The following is a 21,892-nucleotide window of genomic DNA, read 5'->3' on the forward strand; positions in this document are numbered from 1 at the left end:
CTTTCTTTCTTTCTTTCTTTCTTTCTTTCTTTCTTTCTTTCTTTCTTCCTCTCTCTCTCTTTCTTTTCTTCCTTTCTTGTGTGTGTAGGGAGTCAGTCTCAGCCAGCTCATCATTCATTTCTTCCTTCATTTTTTTAATTTCAGAAGCAAGGTCTCACTTTGTGGCCCAGGCTATCCTAAAATTTCTGGCAATCTTCCTGCGTGGCTTTGTTCCATTTGTTTGTTTTTTAATTTTCAAAAATTTATTTATTTATTCAATTTACATTCCTATCGCACCTCTCCCTCCTCTCCTCCCAGTTTCACTCTCCCACCCTCTTCCCCTTTCCCTCTTCCCCTTCTCCTCAGAAAAGGGAAGCCCTCTCCCCAACAACCTGCCCCAGCACATCAAGTCCCATCAGGACTAAGAGCATTCTTTCCCCCTGAAGCCGGACAAGGCAGCCCAGTTAGGGCAAAGTGATCCAAAGGCAGGCAACTGAGTGATGTCAGAGATAGTCCCTGCTCTAATTGCTAGGGGACTCTCATGAAGGCCGAGCTGTGCATCAGCTACATATGTGTGGGGGACCCTAGGTCTAGTCCATGCATGCTCTTTGGCTGGTGGTTCAGTCACTGTGAACCTCCATGGTCCTCGGTTGGTTGACTCTGTTGGCCTTCTTGTGGAGCTCTCTTCCCCTCCGGGTCCCTCTATCCTTCCCCCAGCTCTTCCACAAGACTTCCCAAGCTCTGCCCAATGCTGTGAGTCTCTGTATCTGTTTCAATCTGCTGCTGGGTAGAGCCTCTCAGAGGACAGTTATGCTAGGCTCCTGCCTGCAAGCATAGCAGAGCATCGTTAATAGTGTTAGGTCTCTCTCATAGGGTGGATTTAAGTTGGGGCAGTCATTGTTTGGCTCTTCCCTCAATCTCTGCTCCATTTTTATCCCTGCACATCTTGTAGAGAGGTCAAAGGTTTTGTAGGTGGTTTTGTGTCTCCCTCCCTCCACTGGAAGTCCCGCCTGGCTATCGAAGGTGGCTGGCTACTTCCATCTCCATGTCCTGGCTAGAAGTCTCAGCTAGAGACACCCCCATATTCTTGCATGAGCCTGCCCCATTGTGGGTCTCCAGCTTGATCCAAAGATACTTCCACTATTGGTTTCCTTTCTCTCTTCCAGCCTTCTCACCTCCCATCCCCACTCTCCCCCAACCTGATCCCCACCCTTGTTCCCCTTCCTACACCATCTCCTACCCAGTTCTCTCTCTCCATCCTCTCCTGATGACTATTTTATTTCCACTTCTGAATGAGATTCAAGTATCCTCCCTTAGGCCCTCCTTGTTACTTAGGTTTTTTGGGTCTGTGGATTGTAAAATGGTTACTCTGTACTTATAAGTGAGTACATACAATGTGTGTCTGGGTCTGGGTTACCTCACTCAGAATAATATTTTCTAGTTCCATCCATTTGCCTGAAAATTGCATGATTTCCTTGTATTTAATAGCTGAGTAGTATTCCATTGTTGTAAATGTACCACATTTTCTTTATCTGTTCTTCCAGATGAGAGACATCTAGGTTGTTTTCAGTTTCTGGCTATTATGAATAAAGCTGCTATGAACATAGTTGAGCAAGTGTCCTTGTGATAAGGTAGTGTATCTTTTGGGGATACGCCCACGAGTAGTATAGCTGAGTCTTGAAATAGATATATTCCCAAATTTCTGAGAAACCTCCAGATTGATTTCCACAGTGGTTGTAGAAGTTTGCATGCCCATGAGCAATGGAGCAGTGTTCCCCTTGCTCCTCATCCTCACCAGCATGTGTTGTCACTCCAGTTTTTTATCTTAGCCATTCTGATGGATGTAAGATGGAATTTCAGAGTGATGTTGATTTGCATTTTCCTGATGGCTAAACACCTTGAACATTTCTTTAAGTGCTTCTCAGCCATTAGAGATTCCTCTGTTGAGAATTCTTGGTTTAGCTTTGTACCCCACTTTTAAATTGGATTGTTTTGTTTGTTGGTATTTAATTTCTTGGATCCTTTATATATTTTGGATATTAGCCTTCTGTCGGATGTAGGGTTGGTGAAGATTTTTTCCTAATCTGTAGGCTACCATTTTATTCTATTGACAGTGTCCGTTGCCTTACAGAAGCTTTTCAGTTTCATGAAGTCCCATTTATTGACTGTTGATCTTAGAGCCTGTGCTGTTGGTGTTCTGTTCAGGAAGTTGTCTCTTGTGCCAATGAGTTCAAGGCTCTTTCCCACTTTTTCTTCCAACAGATTTAGTGTGTCTGGTTTTATGTTGAGGTGTTTGATCCACTTGGACTTTAATTTTGTGCAGGGTGATAAGTATGGATCTATTAGCATTTTTATACATGTGGACATCCAGTTAGAACAGCACCATTTGTTGAAGATGCTATCTTTTTTCCATTGTGTGGTTTTGGCATCTTTGTCAAAAATTAGGTGTCTGTAGTTGTGTGGGGTCTTTGATTTGATTCCATTGATCCACCAGCCTGTTTTTACGCCAGTACCATGCAGTTTTTATTATTGTTGCTCTATAGTACAGCTTAAGATCAGGGATGGAGATACCTCCAGAAGATCTTTTATTGTACAGGATCGTTTTAGCTATTCTGGGTTTTTTGTTTCTCCATATGAAGTTGAGAATTGTTCTTTCAAGGTTTGTAAGAATTGTGTTGGTATTTTGGTGGGAATTGCATTGAATCTGTAGATTTCTTTTGGTAGGATGCCCATTTTTACTATGTTAATCCTACCGATCCATGAGCATGGGACATCTTTCCACCTTCTGATATCTACTTCGATTTCTTTTTTTCTGAGACTTGAAGTTTTTGTCATACAGGTCTTTTACTTGTTTGATTAGAGTTACACCAAGATATTTTATATTGTTTTTGGCTATTGTGAAGGGTGTTGTTTTCCTAATTTTTTTTTCAGTCAATTTATTGTTTGTATGAAAAAGGGCTACTTATATTTTGGAGTTAATTTTGTATCCAGCCACTTTGCAGAAGGTGTTTATCAGCTGTAGGACTTCTCTGGTAGAGTTTTTGGGGTCACTTACATATATTATCATATCATCTGTGAATAGAGATACTTTGCCTTCTTCCATTCCAATTTTATTTCCTTGATCTCCTTCAGTTGTCTTAATTGCTCTAGCTTGAACTTCAAGTATTATGTTGACTAGATATGGAGAGGGTGGACAGCCTTGTCTTGTCTCAGATTTTAGTGGAATTGCTTTAAGTTTCTCTCCACTTAATTTGCTATTGGCTCTTGGCTCACTGTATATTGCCTTTATTGCCTTTAGGTATAGGCCTCGTATCCGTGATCTCTCCAAGACTTTTACCATGAAAGGGTGTTAGATTTTGTCAAAGGCTTTTTCAATATCTCATGAAATGATTATGTGATTTTTTTCTTTCAGTTTGTTTATATGTTGGATTACATTGATGGATTTACTTATGTTGTACCATCCCTACATCCCAGAAATGAAGCCTATGTGGTCATGATAGATGACAATTTTGATGTGTTCTTGGTTCGCTTTATTGAGTATTTTTACATAAATGTTCATGAGGGATATTGGTCTGAAATTCTCTTTCTCGATTGAATACTAGTGTTGTTTAGGTATCAGGGTAACTGTAGCTACATAAAATGGGTTTGGCAATGTTCCTTCTGTTTCTATTTTGTGGAATAGCTTCAGGAGTATTGATTGGTATTAGCTCTTCTTTGAAAGTCTGGTAGAATTCTGCACTAAAACCATCAAGCCCTGGGCTTTTTTTGGGGTGGGGTGGGGTGGAGAATTTTAATGACTTCTTCTATTTCCCTAGGGGTCACAAGACTACCTAGATTGTTAACATAATCTTTATTTAACTTTGGTAAGTGGAATCTATGAAGAAAATCTTCCATTTTGTTTAGATTTTTCCAGTTTTGTGGAATACAGGCTTTTGAAATAAGACCTAATGTTTCTTTGAATTTCCTCAGTGTCTGTTGTTATGTCCCCCTTTTCATTTATTTTGTTAATTTGGATAATATCTTTCTGCCTTTTAGTTAGTTTGGCTAAGGGTTTATCTATCTTGTTGATTTTCTCAAAGAACTAACTTTTTTAGTTTCATTCTTTGTATTGTTCTCTTTGTTTCTAAGTTATTGATTTCAGCCCCGAGTTTGATTACTTACTGCCGTCTACTCCTTTTAGGTGTGTTTGCTTCTTTTTGTTCTAGAGCTTTCAGATGTGCTGTTAAGTTGCTAGTATTAGAACTCATCAATTTATTGTAAATACAGCATCTTGTTATATAACCATGGCTTGCCTGCACTCACTACCAAAACCAGGCTGGGCCCACTTACAGAGATTTTACTGTCCTGTCTTACTGGAGTGGGGCTTACAGGCATGCACCATGATGTCTAGTTCATTATTCTCACATCATTTTATTTATTTGAACCACCAGGGTACCCTACAGTACAGGAGGAGGTAACAGTGTAGCCCTAGGTTTTCTTTTTAAAGACCATAGAAGAAAAGGGGGAAAGAAAACTCAAGAACACTTTAATGGATGCTGGGACATGCCATTGGGTGAGGATGGAACTGGGCTTTGTGGTGCACACCTCCAGAATAGCAAGACTTAGAGATTAGAGCAAGATCCAGATCCAGGCTAGGGAACTATAGAGCTAGTTCTAGACCAGCCTTAGCTTCAGAATGAGACCCTGTATCAAACAAAAACAACAATAAGAAACCAAAACGAGCAAATGGAGAAAGAACCCCCCCCCAAAAAAAACCTTCAAATAAATAAAAATAAAACCTGACAAAAGGAGAGAAGTAGGCAAATAGATAAGTATAATTTAAGGAACCAAACAGCTCTCAATACTGATTAAACTACAGCTGAGATCAGACGTGGGCTGAAGAGGTCCACGTGATCTGATATTCTCATCAGGGCAGATCTTCTTGGCTTCTGTAACTTAAAAGCTGAATTTATTAAAATCTTTTAAATTATGTGCATGTGTGAGCACAAGGTTCCCACAAGTCCACAAGGACATCAGATTGTCTGGAGCTGGAGTTTCAGGCAATGGTGAGCCACCTGATATGGGTGCTGGGAGCCAAACTGGGGTCCTCTCTAATGAACCACTGAACCATCTCTGAAGTCCCTTAAATAGAAGTCCTAAAAATAAGCAATATAATCACTGAAATTACATAGTTGTACAGTTAAACACAAGCTTAGCTGTGGCTAAGAGAATGTGTATCGCAATGAAAATAAGAACATACGGGAATGTCGAAAAACTAAACAACAAAAATATTGGTACTGTATACACAGCCAAATTACTGACTTGCTTCTGGTTGGAATCTCTTGTAAGCCTCATTAAATCAGTGCTTTCAAATTTTAGTTTATGTAGACCTCCAAATAAAATACATGCCTAACTGATAAGTGAAAAGCAGCAAGTTATTTCTTTTCTAAGGATGGAAAGGTGAGGGTGGAGCTCAAAAGAGAAGCACCTTTTGGCACAATCCTTTAAGATATGGCTTTTGGTAAAACTACTTTCTCTATATGGCCTAAGCCTACTGCTGACCAGCCACCTCTCTTCCTTCTTCTTCACACAACAGGTCTATCTCTTCAGAGAACCTTGATTGTGTGGTGTCTGAATAATGAGAGAAAAAGAAATCAGACCATATTTTCAATAGAGGAAGCACTAATAGCAGGCCAGGAAGGATTCAACAGTGAGATATTCTTATTTAAAAGAAGGTTCTGAGTAGAAGGGCATTCTTCCAACTGTATAAAACAAACTGAGGTACTTCAGGAACTCAGCCACTGCTGGGAGGCTCAGGTGGTATTGCTGGGAATTTGAAAAAATAACAAAGCCAAAACAACAGCCATGGTCTGGTGGCTAGCTTTATGTCAACTTGACACAAGCTAGAGTCATCTGAAAACTTAATTGAGAAAATGCCTCCATGAAATCCAGCTGTAGGGCATTTTCTTAGTGATCAGCAGGGAATAGAATAAAAATAGAAAATAAAAATGAAAATAGATCCATATTTATCACCCTGCACAAAACTAAAGTCCAAATGCATCAAAGACCTCAACATAAAACCAGATACTCTAAATCGGTTAGAAGAAAAAGTGCGGAAGAGCCTAGAACTCACTGGCACAGGAGACAACTTCCTGAACAGAACACCAACAGCACAGGCTCTAAGAGCAACAATCAATAAACAGGACCTCATGAAACTGAAAAGCTTCTGTAAAGCAAAAGACACTGTTGTCAGAACAAAACAACAGCCTACAGACTGGGAAAGGATCTTCACCAACCCTATATTTGACAGAGGGCTGATATCCATAATATATAAAGAACTAAAGAAGTTAAAAAGCAATAAATCAAGCAATCCAATTAAAAAATGAGGTACGGAGCTAAACAGAGAATTCTCTGTAGAGGAATATTGAATGGCAGAGAAACACTTAAAGAGATGCTCAACGTCCTTAGCCATCAGAGAGATGCAAATCAAAACGACCCTGAGATTTCACCTTACACCCATCAAAATGGCTAAAATAAAAAACTCAAATGATAACACATGCTGGAGAGGTTGTGGAGAAAGAGGAACCCTCCTCCATTGCTGGTAGGAATGTAAACTGGTACAACCACTTTGGAAATCAATCTGGTGCTTTCTCAGACAATTAGGAATAGTGCTTCCTCAAGACTCAGCTATATTACTCCTAAGCATATATCTAAAAGTTGGTCAAGTACACAGCAAGGACATTTGCTCAACCATGTTTGTAGCAGCTTTATTTGTAATAGCCAGAACCTGGAAACAACCCAGATGTCCATCAATGGAGGAATGGGTACAGAAATTGTGGTATTTTTACACAATGGAATACTTCTCAGCAATCAAAAACAAGGAAATCAAGAAATTTGCAGGCAAATGGTGGGATCTAGAAAAGAACATTCTGCGGAAGTATCCCAGAAGGAGAAAGACACACATGGTATATACTCACTCATATAGGCCTATAAGGTATGATAAACATAATGAAATCTATACATCTAAAGAAGATAAGCAAGAAAGAGGACCCAGGGTAAGATGATTAATCCTCTCTTAGAAAGACAAATGGGATGGGCATTGGATGTAGGAGAAAACAAGTAACAGGACAGGAGCTTACCACAGAGGGCCTCTGAAAGACTCTACCTAGCAGTGTATCAAGGCAGATACTGAGACTCATAACCAAATCTTCGGCAGAGTGCAGGGAATCATATGAAAGAAAGGGGAGTTAATATGACCTGGAGAGGATAGGAGCTCCAGAAGGACCAAATATATCTGGGCACAGGGGTCTTATATGAGACTGTTTCTCAAACCAAGGACCATGTATGGATATAACCTCGAACCACTGCTCGGATGTAGCCCATGGTAGCTCAGTATCCAAATGTGTTATCTAGTAAGGGGAACAGGGACTATTTCTGACATGAACTCAGTGGCAGGCTCTTTGACCTCCCCAACCCCCAAGGGAGGAGCTGCCCTGCTAGGCCACAGAGGAGGACTTTATAGCCAGTCCTGAAGATACCTGATAAAACAGGCTCAGATGAAAGGGGAGGAGGTCTTCCCCCATCAGACTTGGAAAGGGGCAGGGAGGAGATGAGGGAGGGAGGGTGGGATTGGAAGGGTGCCGGGAGCCAAAGCCAATTAGTGAGCCAAAGCCATTTAGTGGAGCCAAAACCAATTAGTGGAAAGTTACCAACAGCTGCACTAGGACCCTAGGTCATGGGTGATAGATTTATGTGAGAACATCTGCTCGTTAGGCTTGGAGCATCCTTGAGATATCTCAAGGAAGCATTCTTACGGTATCTTGTAGGTGTAGTATCTCAAACCATAAAACACTTTTGCTATCTTCTGCAGCAATGAATTATCCTTCCCCCTTTCCTGCCTTCTTCCTATATAGTTGTGTAAAAATTTCAAATAAACGAGATCAGATGATAAGACTTGCTCTCATTCTTCACGTCTCTTTCCCACCCCATTCTTTTTGCTCCTCCTTAGGAACCCATTGAACCCCCACTGGACGGGGCAGGAGGAAATGAGGGAGCCGGATACAGCTGGGATACAAAGTTAATAAACTGTAACTAATAATAAAAATAAATAAATGAATGGAAAAAAGAAGAGCAGCCAGTTCTCTTAAACGCTAAGCCATCTTTACAGCACCCCTCCTTTTTTTGAGATAGAGTCTCAATATACAACCTTGGCTAGCCTGGAACTCAATATACAGACCATACTGGCCTCAGAAAACTCTTAGAGATCTGACTGCCTCTGCCTCCCTGAGTGCTAGGATTAAATGGTGTGCATTACCATACAAGGACACAGTTTCCATTCTTTACAGGGTACTACACTTTCGCTACTGGAAAGAAATCTCCATTCATCATACAGGCCTCTCTCACAATTGGTTTCCCCAACAGGAAGACTGCTCAAGGCAGCTGGAGGTTGGTCTGTCACCTTATCTTTGAAAGGACACCTGTGGCCAGGTGATTCTGAAGGCCAGAAGACTACAGAAAAACTGATTACAAGGAGATAGGTCACCAGCATCATAGAGGATCATCTCATCTTAGGTTCCAACTATATGTGCTTTTGTATATTAAATGCTAACGACTAAGGAATTCCTTAACTGATTTTAAAAGGCTTTGGCTTTAGGAGCTGAGCCAGTTGACTATCTTGTGTGTACAGCTAAATTATCTCATGAGTTGTGCACATAATAAAGTGACAACTCCAGGGGCCAGGAAGAACTCTCTTCACTTTCCTTTTTTTTAGACAGGGGAGTGTGTGCTTTCAAAATCTGATAATAATTCTCTGAAACACCACTAAACATAACACCACACACAATGTTTCTGATGAAGAATAAAAGATTTGAAAAGCATGTTTCAATACCTAACTTTCTGATAAAAATTCCTTCCAGCAGTCAGTATCTAGTCTTAAGATTGGGGAAAAAGAAATTGTTTCAATGATATACTTGCTGGCTGATAGCATCAAAGACAGAAGACAACAAAGACTGGAATATGAGAGCACTTACAAATGACACCTGTTTCTTGATAACAAATAAGCAAGAAGTACAATTGCCCTGTAATTACTAATAAAGAAGAACCAGCTTTAGCTCCCTATGTTCCTGGGTGTGTCTGATGACTGCAACAGTTGGAGAAGGGTGTTGCTTTCCTTGGCTCTCCCTTCAGTGTGCATATTCTTCTAGAGATCTGTCCATGTACTCTGCATCTCAAAGACAGCTTGGGCTGGGATGTACCTCAGCGAATAGAGCACAATGCCCTGGATGCAAGACATAAATTGGATTTGGGTTCAAGGTAGCCTTAGGAACACAGTGAGTTAGAGGGTATCATGGGAAATATTAAACCCTGCTAGCAATTTACAACAGTATATAACTTTAAAAAAGTATTAGCTACTCCTCCAAAGGACTCAGGTTTGATTCTCAGCACCCACATGGAGGCTCATAATTGTCTGACTCTAGTCCTAGGGCAGTGGTTCTCAACCTGAGGGTGAACCACAGGAGCCACATTTTAGATATCCCGTGTATCAGATATTTACACTATCACCCAGAACAACAGTGCAGTCATTTAGTAGCAACGAAATAATTTTATGGTTGAGGTCTCCACAACATGAGGAACTGAAGCAAAAAGGGTTGCAGCACGAGGAAGGTTGAAAACCACTGCCCTAGAGGGTTCAATGTCCTCTCCTGGCTACCAGAGGCACTGCATCCATGTGGTGTGCTGACATACATGAAAACAGAACACCAGTACAAATAAAAGAAAATAAAAATAAAGGTCAATATTTTTAAAAAGATTCACTTTTATTTTTATTTGTGTCTATATGTGAAGTTATAGCACATATGTGAGTGCCCTCAGAGGCCAGAAGGGGGCATCAGATCTCCTGGAGCTGGAGTTACAGGCCGCTGGGAACCCACCTTAAGGCCTTTGGAAGAGTAGCAAGAGCGCTTACCTGTACTACTACTGAGTCATCTTTCCAGTCTATAACTTTTCTGTTTAAAGATTCTCTGAATCTTTTCAATTTTTACTTTCTGTGATTTTAATTATATCATTTCCCCTTTCCTTTCCTTCCTCCAACCCCTCCCATATACCCCATCTTGCTCTCAAATTCATGGTCCCCTTTTCCTTGTGTCTGTGTGAGTGTATATTTTCTATCCATCTCCCAGAATGATTCTACCTATTGACCAACTGACCTACCTCCTTAAATATATAAATACAATCTGTTCAATCTGGATAATGTTACTTGTAGGTTTGCTTTCAGAACTGACCATGTAGTACTGGATAATCAACCAATTGCTGTGCTCTTCCCTGAAGACTACTTTAGCATTCCTTAGTTGTGTGTAGTTCTTTGTCTAGGGTTGAGGTCTCTTGAGTTTCCCCTTCCATGCTGGTATGTCTATTGATCTCATCCTTGTCAGGTCATGCTTGGGCAGGCATGTGGTGAGACTTCATGGATATAACTTTTCTGGCAGTCTCAGAGCAAACTCCCTGTTCGAGTTGCTCTTATAATCTTCCACATAGATCCCTAAGCCTGAGGTGCAGGAGTTGTGTTGTAGATGAGCTGGGACTGGCCTCCACAACTCTGAAATGTTCTAAAATAATTTAATTTTATGTGCATTAGTATTAAGGTGTCAGATCCCTTGGAGTTGGAGTTACAGACAGTTGTGAGCTGTCATGTGGGTGCTGGGAATTGAACCCAGGTCCTTTAGAAGAACAGTGATCTTAACCACTGAGCCATCTTGCCAGCCCCACAACTCTGTAATTTGAACACTTGTGGTTTTCTGTAATGGTCTTCTTCCACTACAAAGAGAAGTTACCTTGGTGAGGGGTGAGGACTATGCTTTGTGTGGGTATAAGAAAAAATGTTTAGAATGTAATTAGGAGTTGTGGTGGTTTAATAAAGTGGCGGTCATAGAGTCTCCAAGGTCCACGACTTTACCAACTGGCTGTTTCCAGAACCAGGCATGGTCCCCTCTTGATAAGGGGGCCATAAATCCAATTAAAGAGCTATGAGTTAGAAATTTTATTTTATGTGTGTTTTGTCTGCATGTCTGTCTGTGTATCACATGTATGCCTGGAATCTGTACAGACCAGAAGAGGCAATTAGATCCCCTACAACTGGAGTTATAGATGGTTGTGAGCTACCATGTGGGTGCTGAGAACTGAACCCTGGTCTTCTGGAAGAGCGGAAGTGCTCTTTACTCCTGAGCCATCGCCTCAGCTTTTTAAAAAGCTCATCTTCTCTTAATTTGAAAGTAAAAAGGGGTTCTTAAATACAACAATCATCAAAAGTTGCGTTAACAAATAAATCTCAACTGTGACTATTTTATCTGGGAAGTAGCAAATAGGAAATACCTATTCAGTCTTAGAAAGGGTATGTAAATGGTGATGCCCAAAGTAGCCTGAATGTTCTACTTTTATACACTTCAGAAATTGAGGCAAGGAAAAAAAAAATCAAAACAGGAGTTTTTATTTGCATTTCAAGGGTTAAATACTTTAAAGTGCCAAATATGGATTAAGCACATGAGAATTCTTACATGATCTGGAAATTCATCTCTAATAAAAATCTACTTCTTGAAAAAAACAAATTTAGGTAGTACTCACTATACATGCACCCTCATCATTATCTTGGTGGCTTTATGAGCCAGTAAACCAATCGCAGAAATATTATCAAAAGTATATTAAAAAGCTTACTAAAGAGAATAATACTAAGGAGAGGTATATAACAGGTAACTGATGGTGCAGGAAGCTAAAATGATATCCCAGGTCAGCTTGTTTTCTTACAGTGGCTTAGACTCAAACCATTCTCAAATCTCAACATATAGTACCCGAATATTTAATTTCTATAATGTACATTGTTTCTTTCAACGTAAAAAACATTCAAAAAAATGAAAGCACCCATACTTTCTTTCTGCCACCACTCCATGTGCTGCTAGCCCGCACTGTGTACTAAGAATTCATAGTAATTACATATTTTGCAGGTGCCAAGGAAACCTGGTTACAAAACGGTTAAGAGAACAATGCTATATAAATTAAAAAGGGAGGCGTGAAACCCAAATGTAAACAGAATTACAGCATTATATTTTGGATAAGAATAACAAGCTGTGTGTGGAACATCGAGGCTGATGTGTGGAACTGTGTGACTTTTAAAAGCTAAGCAGGGCGAGAACAAGAAGTCAAGGAAGAACACTGGGCTAGGAGTTTGGAGACATGGGGAACCACTTCACCTTTAGGGTTTAGTCTTCTCATTAACAAAACTAGACTACATCATCTCTTTGTGTCTTTAAAAAGAGCAAAAAACTAAAGTTCCCCTGTCTACAATCAATGTGATTCAGGCATATTTCTCTTATTATTTGCAATAAAAATACTGTGGACATACAGCAGGCTGTGAACATACACTGTGCAACGAAGTGTAATCTCTGACTGCTAATTATTCCTGGAACCACAAGCAGGCTTTTCTCTCGTCTGCTCTCAGCAGCTGACATGCTCCTGAAACAAGCAGGTACCCTTATTAGGTAGTGTCAGAGCTCCAGAAACGATCAGTGCAGACTGCGGTTCCTTAATGCTTAGCAATTATACAAAACACAACTAGGATAGTGACAAAGGCTCTCCAAAATCAAAGCTGAAGGGGCCTTTTAGATCTGTGATATGAAATGTGAATTTCCTTTGTTTTCTGTTAAATATTTATGTTGAATATCCCTCTTCTGCGAAAGGAATACCATAGTTTATTTCTATGTCTTTCAGACAGTGGGATGTGCAGGTTGTAGTCTGTGCAGTTACTATGCTGTTGGAACACTGGGTGGCCCAAGTCCAATAAAATGTTTATTTACTGGTTTCTGAGAGAATAGTTCTCTAATATTTCTTTGGATGGTTCAGGGACTACTATGTTTTGAAATTCCATTGGGAGCTGACAGTCTGTATTAACCTTGGGAAAGAAGATAGAAGTGTTTGATATCATATAGCTGGTACTTTCTCGCACTGGAGATTTTTACCATTCTTCTGCTTTACATTTTTCTTCAGAAGGCATGTTTAACACTGAGGTACTCTGTAGGTTGTAATAACTCAACTAAGATGGCTACATTTCATGTCTGTCATTATTACATTTATGGCTTTCATTTTAGCCTCCAAATATAAGTGTTTTCTACTGTGAAAAGGAACAACTTTCTGATTCATTATTAGTGAATTTAGAACCAATTTAGAACCAAGCTTCTCTTGCTGAGTCGCATGAAATCATGCAAATCTACACTTTCATAATGTCCAGTGTCAAACACCTGTTTTGTAAGACTCTTCAAATCCCTAAAAATAGGGTATAGGGTTAAAAAGAAAAATACAGCCACAAGTGACAATGATGTAGGAAAGCATACTATAAGCTCTATAATCTAAAAATTAAGGCTGAGCACGACAGCTATTTTATAATAGATACAATTTATACAGGAAGTATGTTAATTTTTCTTTCACTATTATATCACAGCTATCAGTTTAAGTATTTACTATGCTGTTGGAATATTGCCTTGCCTAAGTCACCTAATAAAATGTTTACTTAATAGTTACTGAAAGAACATAGCTATCTAATCATTACTATGTTTTGGAATGCCTTTTACTTTTCCAAGTTCTGTTTTGCAAAGCAGGAATGTCTACTGACTTAAAAAAATTAAATAATGCTTATACCAAGTACAGGCTTTCCCATATTCTGGATATAATTTCATTTTTAAAAATAAAAATATTATACAAAGAACACATACTGGGGAGAAAGTACATTACGCTAAAGATCAAAGTTTTAGCAATCTGAGATCAGATTTATGTAGTACTTAAAAGGAGTTAATGAAATCTACTGAAACCTGAACTTTTCATTTAACTGAAAATTTAGTTCAATATAGAAAATGTATTATCTATATTGGTTATCATTAAATATATGGATTCTTCCCCATCCACATCTTATTCAAAGCATTCCTGCTATAAATAATTAAAGGATCATGTAATAATGTATACTTTAATGTAAGATTTCTCTTGTGATTTAGAACAATAAATACCACACAGTGAAAAACTTATCACCAAACTAAACACAGCAGCAAAAGAAAGAAAAACTTATGTATACATCATGATGGCCAAGGTCTTTGTAATAAATTATAGTACAGTCCCATCACAGTATACTTCTACACAAAGTCACTACTGTGAACACTGAAAGAAATCTGTCCTGTATGTCTTAAATCTTGATCTAATAGTTTATACAGTATCAAATAATATCAAAAGTCTAAAAAAACAATGAGTTTTGATATTGTGTTTATAAACTATTGTTTTATATAATTTATAAAACATAAGATCAAAAGTTCAGTTTAAAAAAAACTTGAAGTTGCTATTCTAGATGATAGTGGCTAGAAAAATGCAATGTTCCAAGCAGAAGCTATGTAAAGGCTCACACAGTTCCTCAGAGAGTCTCTTTTCACTTCCACCAGCCATGGCTACCATGTGCCAAAGACAAACCAATAACAAGAGAACAAAGAATTTTTTTGAAAGATGATAAAGAACAAGATCTGATGAGAAGCTCTGCATGGAGCCATAATTAAAGGCTTGCTCTCAAATGAGTTTGAGGACCCTGATTACTGGGGCAAATGTCTGTCACTGAGTAAGATCCAACCAGGAAAACTTCAGAGGTTGCTACAAGTTTTTAATCTCCCTCAAATTTCCACTCATGTTTAACTGGTAATAATATACCCCAGGATTATTACTTTTCTAGTATAACTAAGATGAAACATGATTTAAAGGCGATAAATCATGTCATCTACCAATTCCCACAGAAAAACAGGACTAAGATGCAGTCATTAAAGACAACAGTACAGAAGCGAGTCAAGAAGGAATGAAATATGACTGTGTCTTAAACTGCTACTCATTACAGTACAGCCATATTTTACACATTTAAAAGCAAATACATGCTCATGCGGAATTAATGACACATTATCTCTGTATGCAGGAAACTGAAATGAACAAACTATAGACAAATAAAACATATCAGAAAAAGACAAAGGAATATAAAGAAAAATCTTGCTTTAAAATTTACTGATGGGGCTGTGTGAACAAGAACAGTATCCTGATGTTATTACTACCAGGCTGCTGAGCCTGGCTCAACATGACCACTCACTCTTCAATTGCCATTGAATAGGTGGTGTTTAGTGGTAAGATACCAAGCAACAGATGATGACTTTTTCCCACTGATTACATTAAGTTCCTTGGTTGGTTTCACATATAAAGATTGCCTGAGATAATAAAATTGTCAGCATTATGATAAACTATGAAGGGCTTTCTATCTCTGAGAGAACAAGAGTGGTTGCTGAGACAGAATGAGTACTGATGTAGGCTGCTTACACACTTAGTAATTAATATCTTTAGTTGACAATTAAAAGTCGATGGATATGGAAGCTTGTGCAGAATCATCTCGCCCTCTGACATAAATTTCACAGGGAATCTCCTCCATCACTCTGTCCTCTAGAGCCTGTTCAGGGCATTCATGCGCTTGTTTGAAAGTATAGCTGCTTTTTTTGAAGGTGCTATTAAATGTTTTCATTGGCTGTGGTTGTGCAAAATCATTTCGGAAGGGAAATTCCATGGAACTGAGGTTGGTCCTGCTTTGTTTGACAGTGGAAGCTTGAGACCCACAGTGGTGGTCATGGATGCACCGGGAGGCTGTGGAGGAGCGCCGCATCTTCTGGTAGTTGTCAAGTTCTTCTGATAGATCTGCCAGGTCTGCAGAAATCTCTTTCTCTCTTAGTGAAAATAGTTCATAATGAGGAGGATCAAAGACTTCCTGGAACCCAGTTTTATTAAATGCAGTTTTGCAAGCCATAACCTTTTTCCGGGGCTGTTTCACTTGTACTAAAATAGAAATAATGAGAAGAACCAAGACAATTCCTGATGTAATGCCAATAATTGTTCCATGAGTTTTAGTGATTTGTTCAAATAGTCCAGTCTTTTTCTTTTCTGTAAGAAAGAAATGTTGAGGTTTTCACGATTCATTAATAGGAGTTCCAGCACAGATTAACTAGGCACTTTTAGGTAAAACAGGAAATTTGTGTCAAATACATGAGACAATGCAACTGAAAAATTGTTCTTTAAACAAATAAAAAATACCTTCCCATTGTTTTCCAGTCAAGTAACAAATCACAAAGCTAGCTAGGGCACAGAAAAACTAAGGTCCTTGGTTCTCTTATTCAAAAGTTTCACAAGTGCTTACAACTTGCAAAGTACATTACTATAGAAAATATCAAAACCAAATACTTTTGCTCTATCAAATTTAGTTTTCTGCTACAGGGAAGATTCAACAAACTGCTGTGTTGTTTCATATCTGTGGGATCAGACTTATCAATCCAGGTATACCACTATGGTCTACTGTTTTGGAATGATAAATACTTGTATGTCAACTAGTTAATGAGGCCCTCATATTATATCAGCTTCCCACAGGAAGGCATTTATTTATTCAACTCTGAGAAAGATGAAACAGATAAATTTTATTTTTTCAAGTTATGTGACAACCAAGTTATAGGTATCTAATGCCTAACATCATATACCTTTCAATGTATATGCTAGAAATAGAAGTAACTTGATGTACAGAGAAGAGAAAAAGCATTTTTTTTACATCATTGCAATAACCTATTTGCTGGTGTTATTAGATAGTGCTTCCATAATCACTGCCATAGCCTATTAGCTGATCTTTGTTGGTGCAGGTGTGTATTCAAATGCTAAATACTGATCCCCAACATCTGGTTGCAGCCCAGAGTACATCTCACATACACCAAGCAATGCTGTGTAAACTTTGCTCCCCAATATTCTGATTGATTAAATAAAGTTGCTGACAGCCAATTAACTTGGCAGAATAGTAACAGATGGAGTTTCCTTGCTGCACTTGGGGTCTGAGGCAGGGACTACAAGGCAGAGAGGAGGAAGCAGGAGAAAAGAGAGAAAGGAGAAAAAGATGGAGAAAGAGAACGTGGCCTGATGGAGCAGATTCAGCCAGACAGGATGCCTTATTGGCAAGTAACTTGGGGAATGCAGCTTGGAGACTAGCTTAGAAAATTAGTTTAAATTATCCTTGTCCAGTTATTGTGCTTAAGGCTTGTTTAAATAAACCAGTAGGTTTATTTATTGGGGGTCTAGCCAGGTAATAGAATATCCCCTAGAGTATAAGAAATATTTTACAACAGGTCCTATTAGTCCTTCCATTCTCAAGGCTATCCTCTAAACTATTTGGTAACTACATAAAGTATATTTACAATACAAAGTTCAACAATAATGAAAAACAGGGCATAAAATAAAAAGACACATTTCTGAATAACTTGAAAATATACTCTACAAACAAATGCTTTTGTTGAATTTTTTTTTTTTATAACATCCCAGAAGTCAATTATCCTTTAAGAATGTTACTATGTATCTAACTCTGCTAAAGCAACTATGCTAAGCACACCTGTGCTTAGGGCATTTCTTATGAAAGTACCCCCTACTCCTCACAGAAAGGCTGGCTTTGCATTAGACTTACCTTTACAATGATTCTCATCCCAAGGGTATGCACAGTTTTGAACACCATTACAGACTAAAGAATTGTTGATGCACATGTTGCTATGGCAAAAGAAAGTGCTGCTTGTACAGGGAGCTGTAGGAAAAAAGAAATCTAGTGTTGCTAAGAACAGTGTCATACAGACTACAAATCCTTCTTCATTTATTTCGTACTTAAGAATTTTATTTTAGCTGGGTATGGTGGTGCATGTCTTTAATCCTACTACTCAGGAGGCAGAAGCAGGCAGATCTCTGTGAATTTGAGGTCAGCTTGGTCTATAAAGTAAGTTCCAGAACCGCCAGTGATATGCAGAGAAACCTTGTCTCGAGATGAACAATCTGACTTTGTAAGAGTAATTTCTTACTTTAGAAACCTTTCCATGAACACACTGTCATACATACCCAGTAAGACAAAGGTCAATATTCTATAATGTTGGATCTAAAAGTTTTGGATGCTAGGCACCAAAAAGTGATTTTCAAAGTAATGAAAACGCGAGTACAGTATATGTTCCATATTCTTATGGAATGTCTACACAGGTGAGCCAAATTTTAAAACTTTAACAGACCATGTTAACATAGTTAATTACGAGTTGATGAGACTTAGCACTGCCTACCTCTGGGCAATAGGCAGAAGCAACCGACATCCAAAAATGGCTGAAAGAAAATACTGCAGTGAAATATCAAGACAAGAAAAGAAGATGATGCACACATGGCTGGGAACTGATGATACAATGCTAAGCAAAATAAGGTGGTTATTTCAGTTCCTGTAATTAGATAGTAATTATTGTATTACAGGTACACGTGATTTTATTTATATGAGGTACCTGAGCAAATTCGGAGATCAAACATAGAACTGCACTTATCAGGTACTAGGGGAAGAGAACAGGTATTTAATGGGAAGTTTCAGTTTGGGATGATAAAAATGCTTATGGAGGGGTGGGAGAGATGGGTCTGTAAGTAAAGGTGCATGGTGCAAACTTGAAGACTCGAGTTCAATACTTGAAACTCACATAAAGGATGAAAGAAGACAATCAATTACACAAAGGTATCCTCTACCCTTCAAACACATGGTGTGGCACACACGTTCATTCCCCTCACACACATTAATATATTAAAAGTTTCTTTTCAGCCATACTTTTATAGTGTATGTCTTTAATCCCAGTACTCAGGAGGAAGAGCAGATCTCTTGAGTTTGAGGCCAGCGTGATCTACAGAGGAAGTTCCAGGACAGCCAGGGCCACACAGAGACATTCTGTCTTAAAAAAACAAAACCAAACCAAAACCCAAAAAATTTCTTTCCAAGGTGAAAGATCTAAAAACGAATTGGAGGAAGTGGTCCCCCCCCCAAGCTGAGGACTGAGCTCAGGGCCTTGTGCTTGCGCAAGCACTCTACCACTGAGCTAAATCCCCAACCCCTAAAACATTATTCTCTTAGTTTTTTTTTTTAACTTGTTTAGTTTTATTTCATATGCGGCGGTGTTTTGTCTGCATATATATGTCTGTGAGAGGTGTCAGAGCCCTGAAACTAGAGTTACATACAGACAGCTGCACTTTGAGTGCTGGGAATTGAACATGGGTCCTCTGCAAGAGCAGTCAGTGCTAATCACTGAGCTGTCATCAGAACAAAAAGACAATCTACAGAATGGGAAAGGATCTTCATCAACCCTATATCTGACAGAGGGCTAATATCCAGAATATATAAAGAACTCAAAAAGTTAAAAGGCAACAAATCAAGTAATCCAATTGAAAAATGGGGAACAGAGCTAAACAGAGAATTCTCAGTAGAGGAATACCGAATAGCAGAGAAACACTTAAAGAAATGCTCTACGTCCTTAGCTATCAGGGAAATGCAAATCCAAATGACCCTGAGATTTCACCTTATACCCATCAGAATGGCTAAGATCAAAAACTCAAGTGACAACGCATGCTGGAAAGGATGTGGAGAAAGGGGAACCTTCCTTCATTGCTGGAAGGAATGTAAACTTGTACAACCACTTTGGAAATCAATCTGGCACTTTCTCAGACAATTAGGAATAGTGTTTCCTCAAGATCCAGCTATATTACTCCTAGGTATATATCCAAAATATGCTCAACTATACAAGGACATTTGCTCAACCATGTTCATGACAGCTTTATTGGTAATAGCCAGAATCTGAAACAATCCAGATGTCCCTCAACTGAGGAATGGATACAGAAATTGTGGTACATTTACACAATGGAATACTACTCAGCAATTAAAAACAAGGAAATAATGAAATTTGCAGGCAAATGGTGGAAACTAGAGAAGATCATCCTGAGTGAGGTATCCCAGAAAAAGAAAGACACACAGGGCATATCATTAGTGGATATTAGACATGTAATAAAGGATAAACATACTCAAATTTATATACCTAAAGAAGCTAAGCAAGAAGGAGGATCCTGAGTAAGAGGATCAATCCTCACTCAGAAAGGCAAACTGGATGGACATTGGAAGAGGGAGAAAACAGAACAGGACAGGAGCCTACCACAGAGGGACTCTGAAAGACTCTACCTAGCAGGATATCAAAGCACATGCTGAACTTTGGGCAGAGTGCAGGGAATCTTATGAAAGAAAGGGGAGATAGGAAGATTTGGAGGTGACAGGAGTGCCACAATGAGAGCAACAGAACCAAAATAACTGGGCTCAGGGGTCTTTTCTGAGACTGATACTCCAACCCGGGACCATGCATGGAGATAACCTAGAACCTCTACACAGAAGTAGCCCATAGCAGCTCAGTGTCCAAGTGGGTTCCCTAGTAATGGGAACAGGTACTGTCTCTGACATGAACTCAGTGGCTGGCTCTTTGATCACCTCCCCCTGAGGGGGCAGCAGCCTTACCAGGCCACAGAGGAAGACAATGCAGCCAGTCCTGATGAGACCTGATAGGCTAGGGTCAGATGGAAGGAGAGGAGGACCTCTCTTATCAGTGGACTTGGAGAGGGGCATGGGAGGAGATGAGAAAGGGAGGATAGGATTGGGAGGGAATGAGGGACGGTGCTACGGCTGGGATACAAAGTGAATAAACTATAATTAATACAAAAAATTAAATTGAAAACAATGCTTGATGGCTTCAAAGCCCATCACGAGACGAGAATCATCTGAGGCTTTCAGTGAGGAGGCGCAGTTCATTTCATTTACTCTCTGAAACTTGCTAGTGCACATACTTTCATTGTGCCATGGTGGGCATTATAGAACCACCAATGCAGATGAATGCACTTTAAATACAAAGAGATCCCTAAGGAAACAGTGATTTTCACAAACTGTGTTATACACAATATGAATTATATTCTAATTCTACAGCCTATTTTATACAGTTCACAGCCAGAGATCCAGAGGAGAGATGTCACTTTTAAAAGGCAAGTTGAATGAGGCTATAAACATCATTATGGCTCCTGGGTATTCTGATTTACTTCAGAATATCATGTGACCATGTTTGATGGCTCTCTCTAACATCAGAGGCATTATAAAAGATAGGTTCTCCTCTATGTACCACACCTATTGAATACGTTTAGGGAAATGATTTTAGTTTTTATTGTATATCTTCAGTTTTTAAATTATATCTTAATTCTCGTACGTAGGTGTTCATGGCACAGCACAGGATGACACCTGGTCCTCTACTTCTACTGTGTGGATCCTGGGGATCAGAGCAGGTCAGCAGACTCAATAGCAGGCGCCTGATGAGCCATCTTGCCAGCCCATTACTACAGATGTTTTTTTTTTGTTGTTGTTGTTGTTACAACTGTTCTCTATATTATTTCAAGTAACCAGACTGCTTTGTATAAAAATGTGAATTGCATGTTTTTAAATTAGAGTACATTAATTATATGAAACAATTTGTTTCATTGTGATACTTTCATATGTACATATACTTTGATCATATATACATATATAACATACACACACATACATAATTTGTTTTAGAGAAACTGGCATCCTGGAACTTACTTTGCAGACCAGGCTGGCTTTGAATCAAAGATAAGGAAATGATAACAAATATATATAATTCCTATAAGTTAGTAACAACCCAATTTAAAAATGAGTGAGAGGCCTGAGGAGACATCTCTTCTGAGAAAGCCTATAACAGTCCATGAAAAGATGTTCACCAATCAAACCTCCAATGAGATTCCATTTTAGAAGGGGAGGAGGACCTCCCCTATTAGTGGACTTAGGGGCAGGGAGGAGATGAGGGAGGAAATGAGGGAGGGGGCTACAGCTGGGATACAAAGTATATAAAGTGTAATTAATATAAAAATAAAAAATTAATTAAAAAAGATTCCATTTTATATATATCAACGGGTTATTACATATATGTCTGTCTATCTATCTATCTATCTATCTATCTATCTATCTATCTATCTATCT

At 38.9% G+C, this 21,892-nt stretch overlaps 1 protein-coding gene across 2 annotated transcripts in view; it reads right to left on the minus strand.

The window, feature by feature from the left end:
* Positions 1 to 11,424: 11,424 nt before the first annotated feature.
* Positions 11,425 to 21,892, minus strand: part of Neto2 (neuropilin and tolloid like 2) — a 59,301-nt gene continuing 48,833 nt past the window's right edge. For both annotated transcript variants that reach the window (XM_055621403.1, XM_055621402.1), the window contains exons 8-9: positions 17,495 to 17,608; positions 11,425 to 15,942 (exon numbers count right to left, since the gene is read on the minus strand). In XM_055621403.1, the coding sequence (XP_055477378.1) occupies positions 15,362 to 15,942; positions 17,495 to 17,608 (695 nt within the window). In that variant the 3' untranslated portion in view covers positions 11,425 to 15,361. The remainder of the gene's footprint in view (positions 15,943 to 17,494; positions 17,609 to 21,892) is intronic.

This window comes from Psammomys obesus, unplaced genomic scaffold (genome assembly GCF_907164565.1).
Source record: "Psammomys obesus unplaced genomic scaffold, mPsaObe1.curated_primary_1811, whole genome shotgun sequence".
Classification (NCBI taxonomy): Eukaryota; Metazoa; Chordata; class Mammalia; order Rodentia; family Muridae; genus Psammomys; species Psammomys obesus.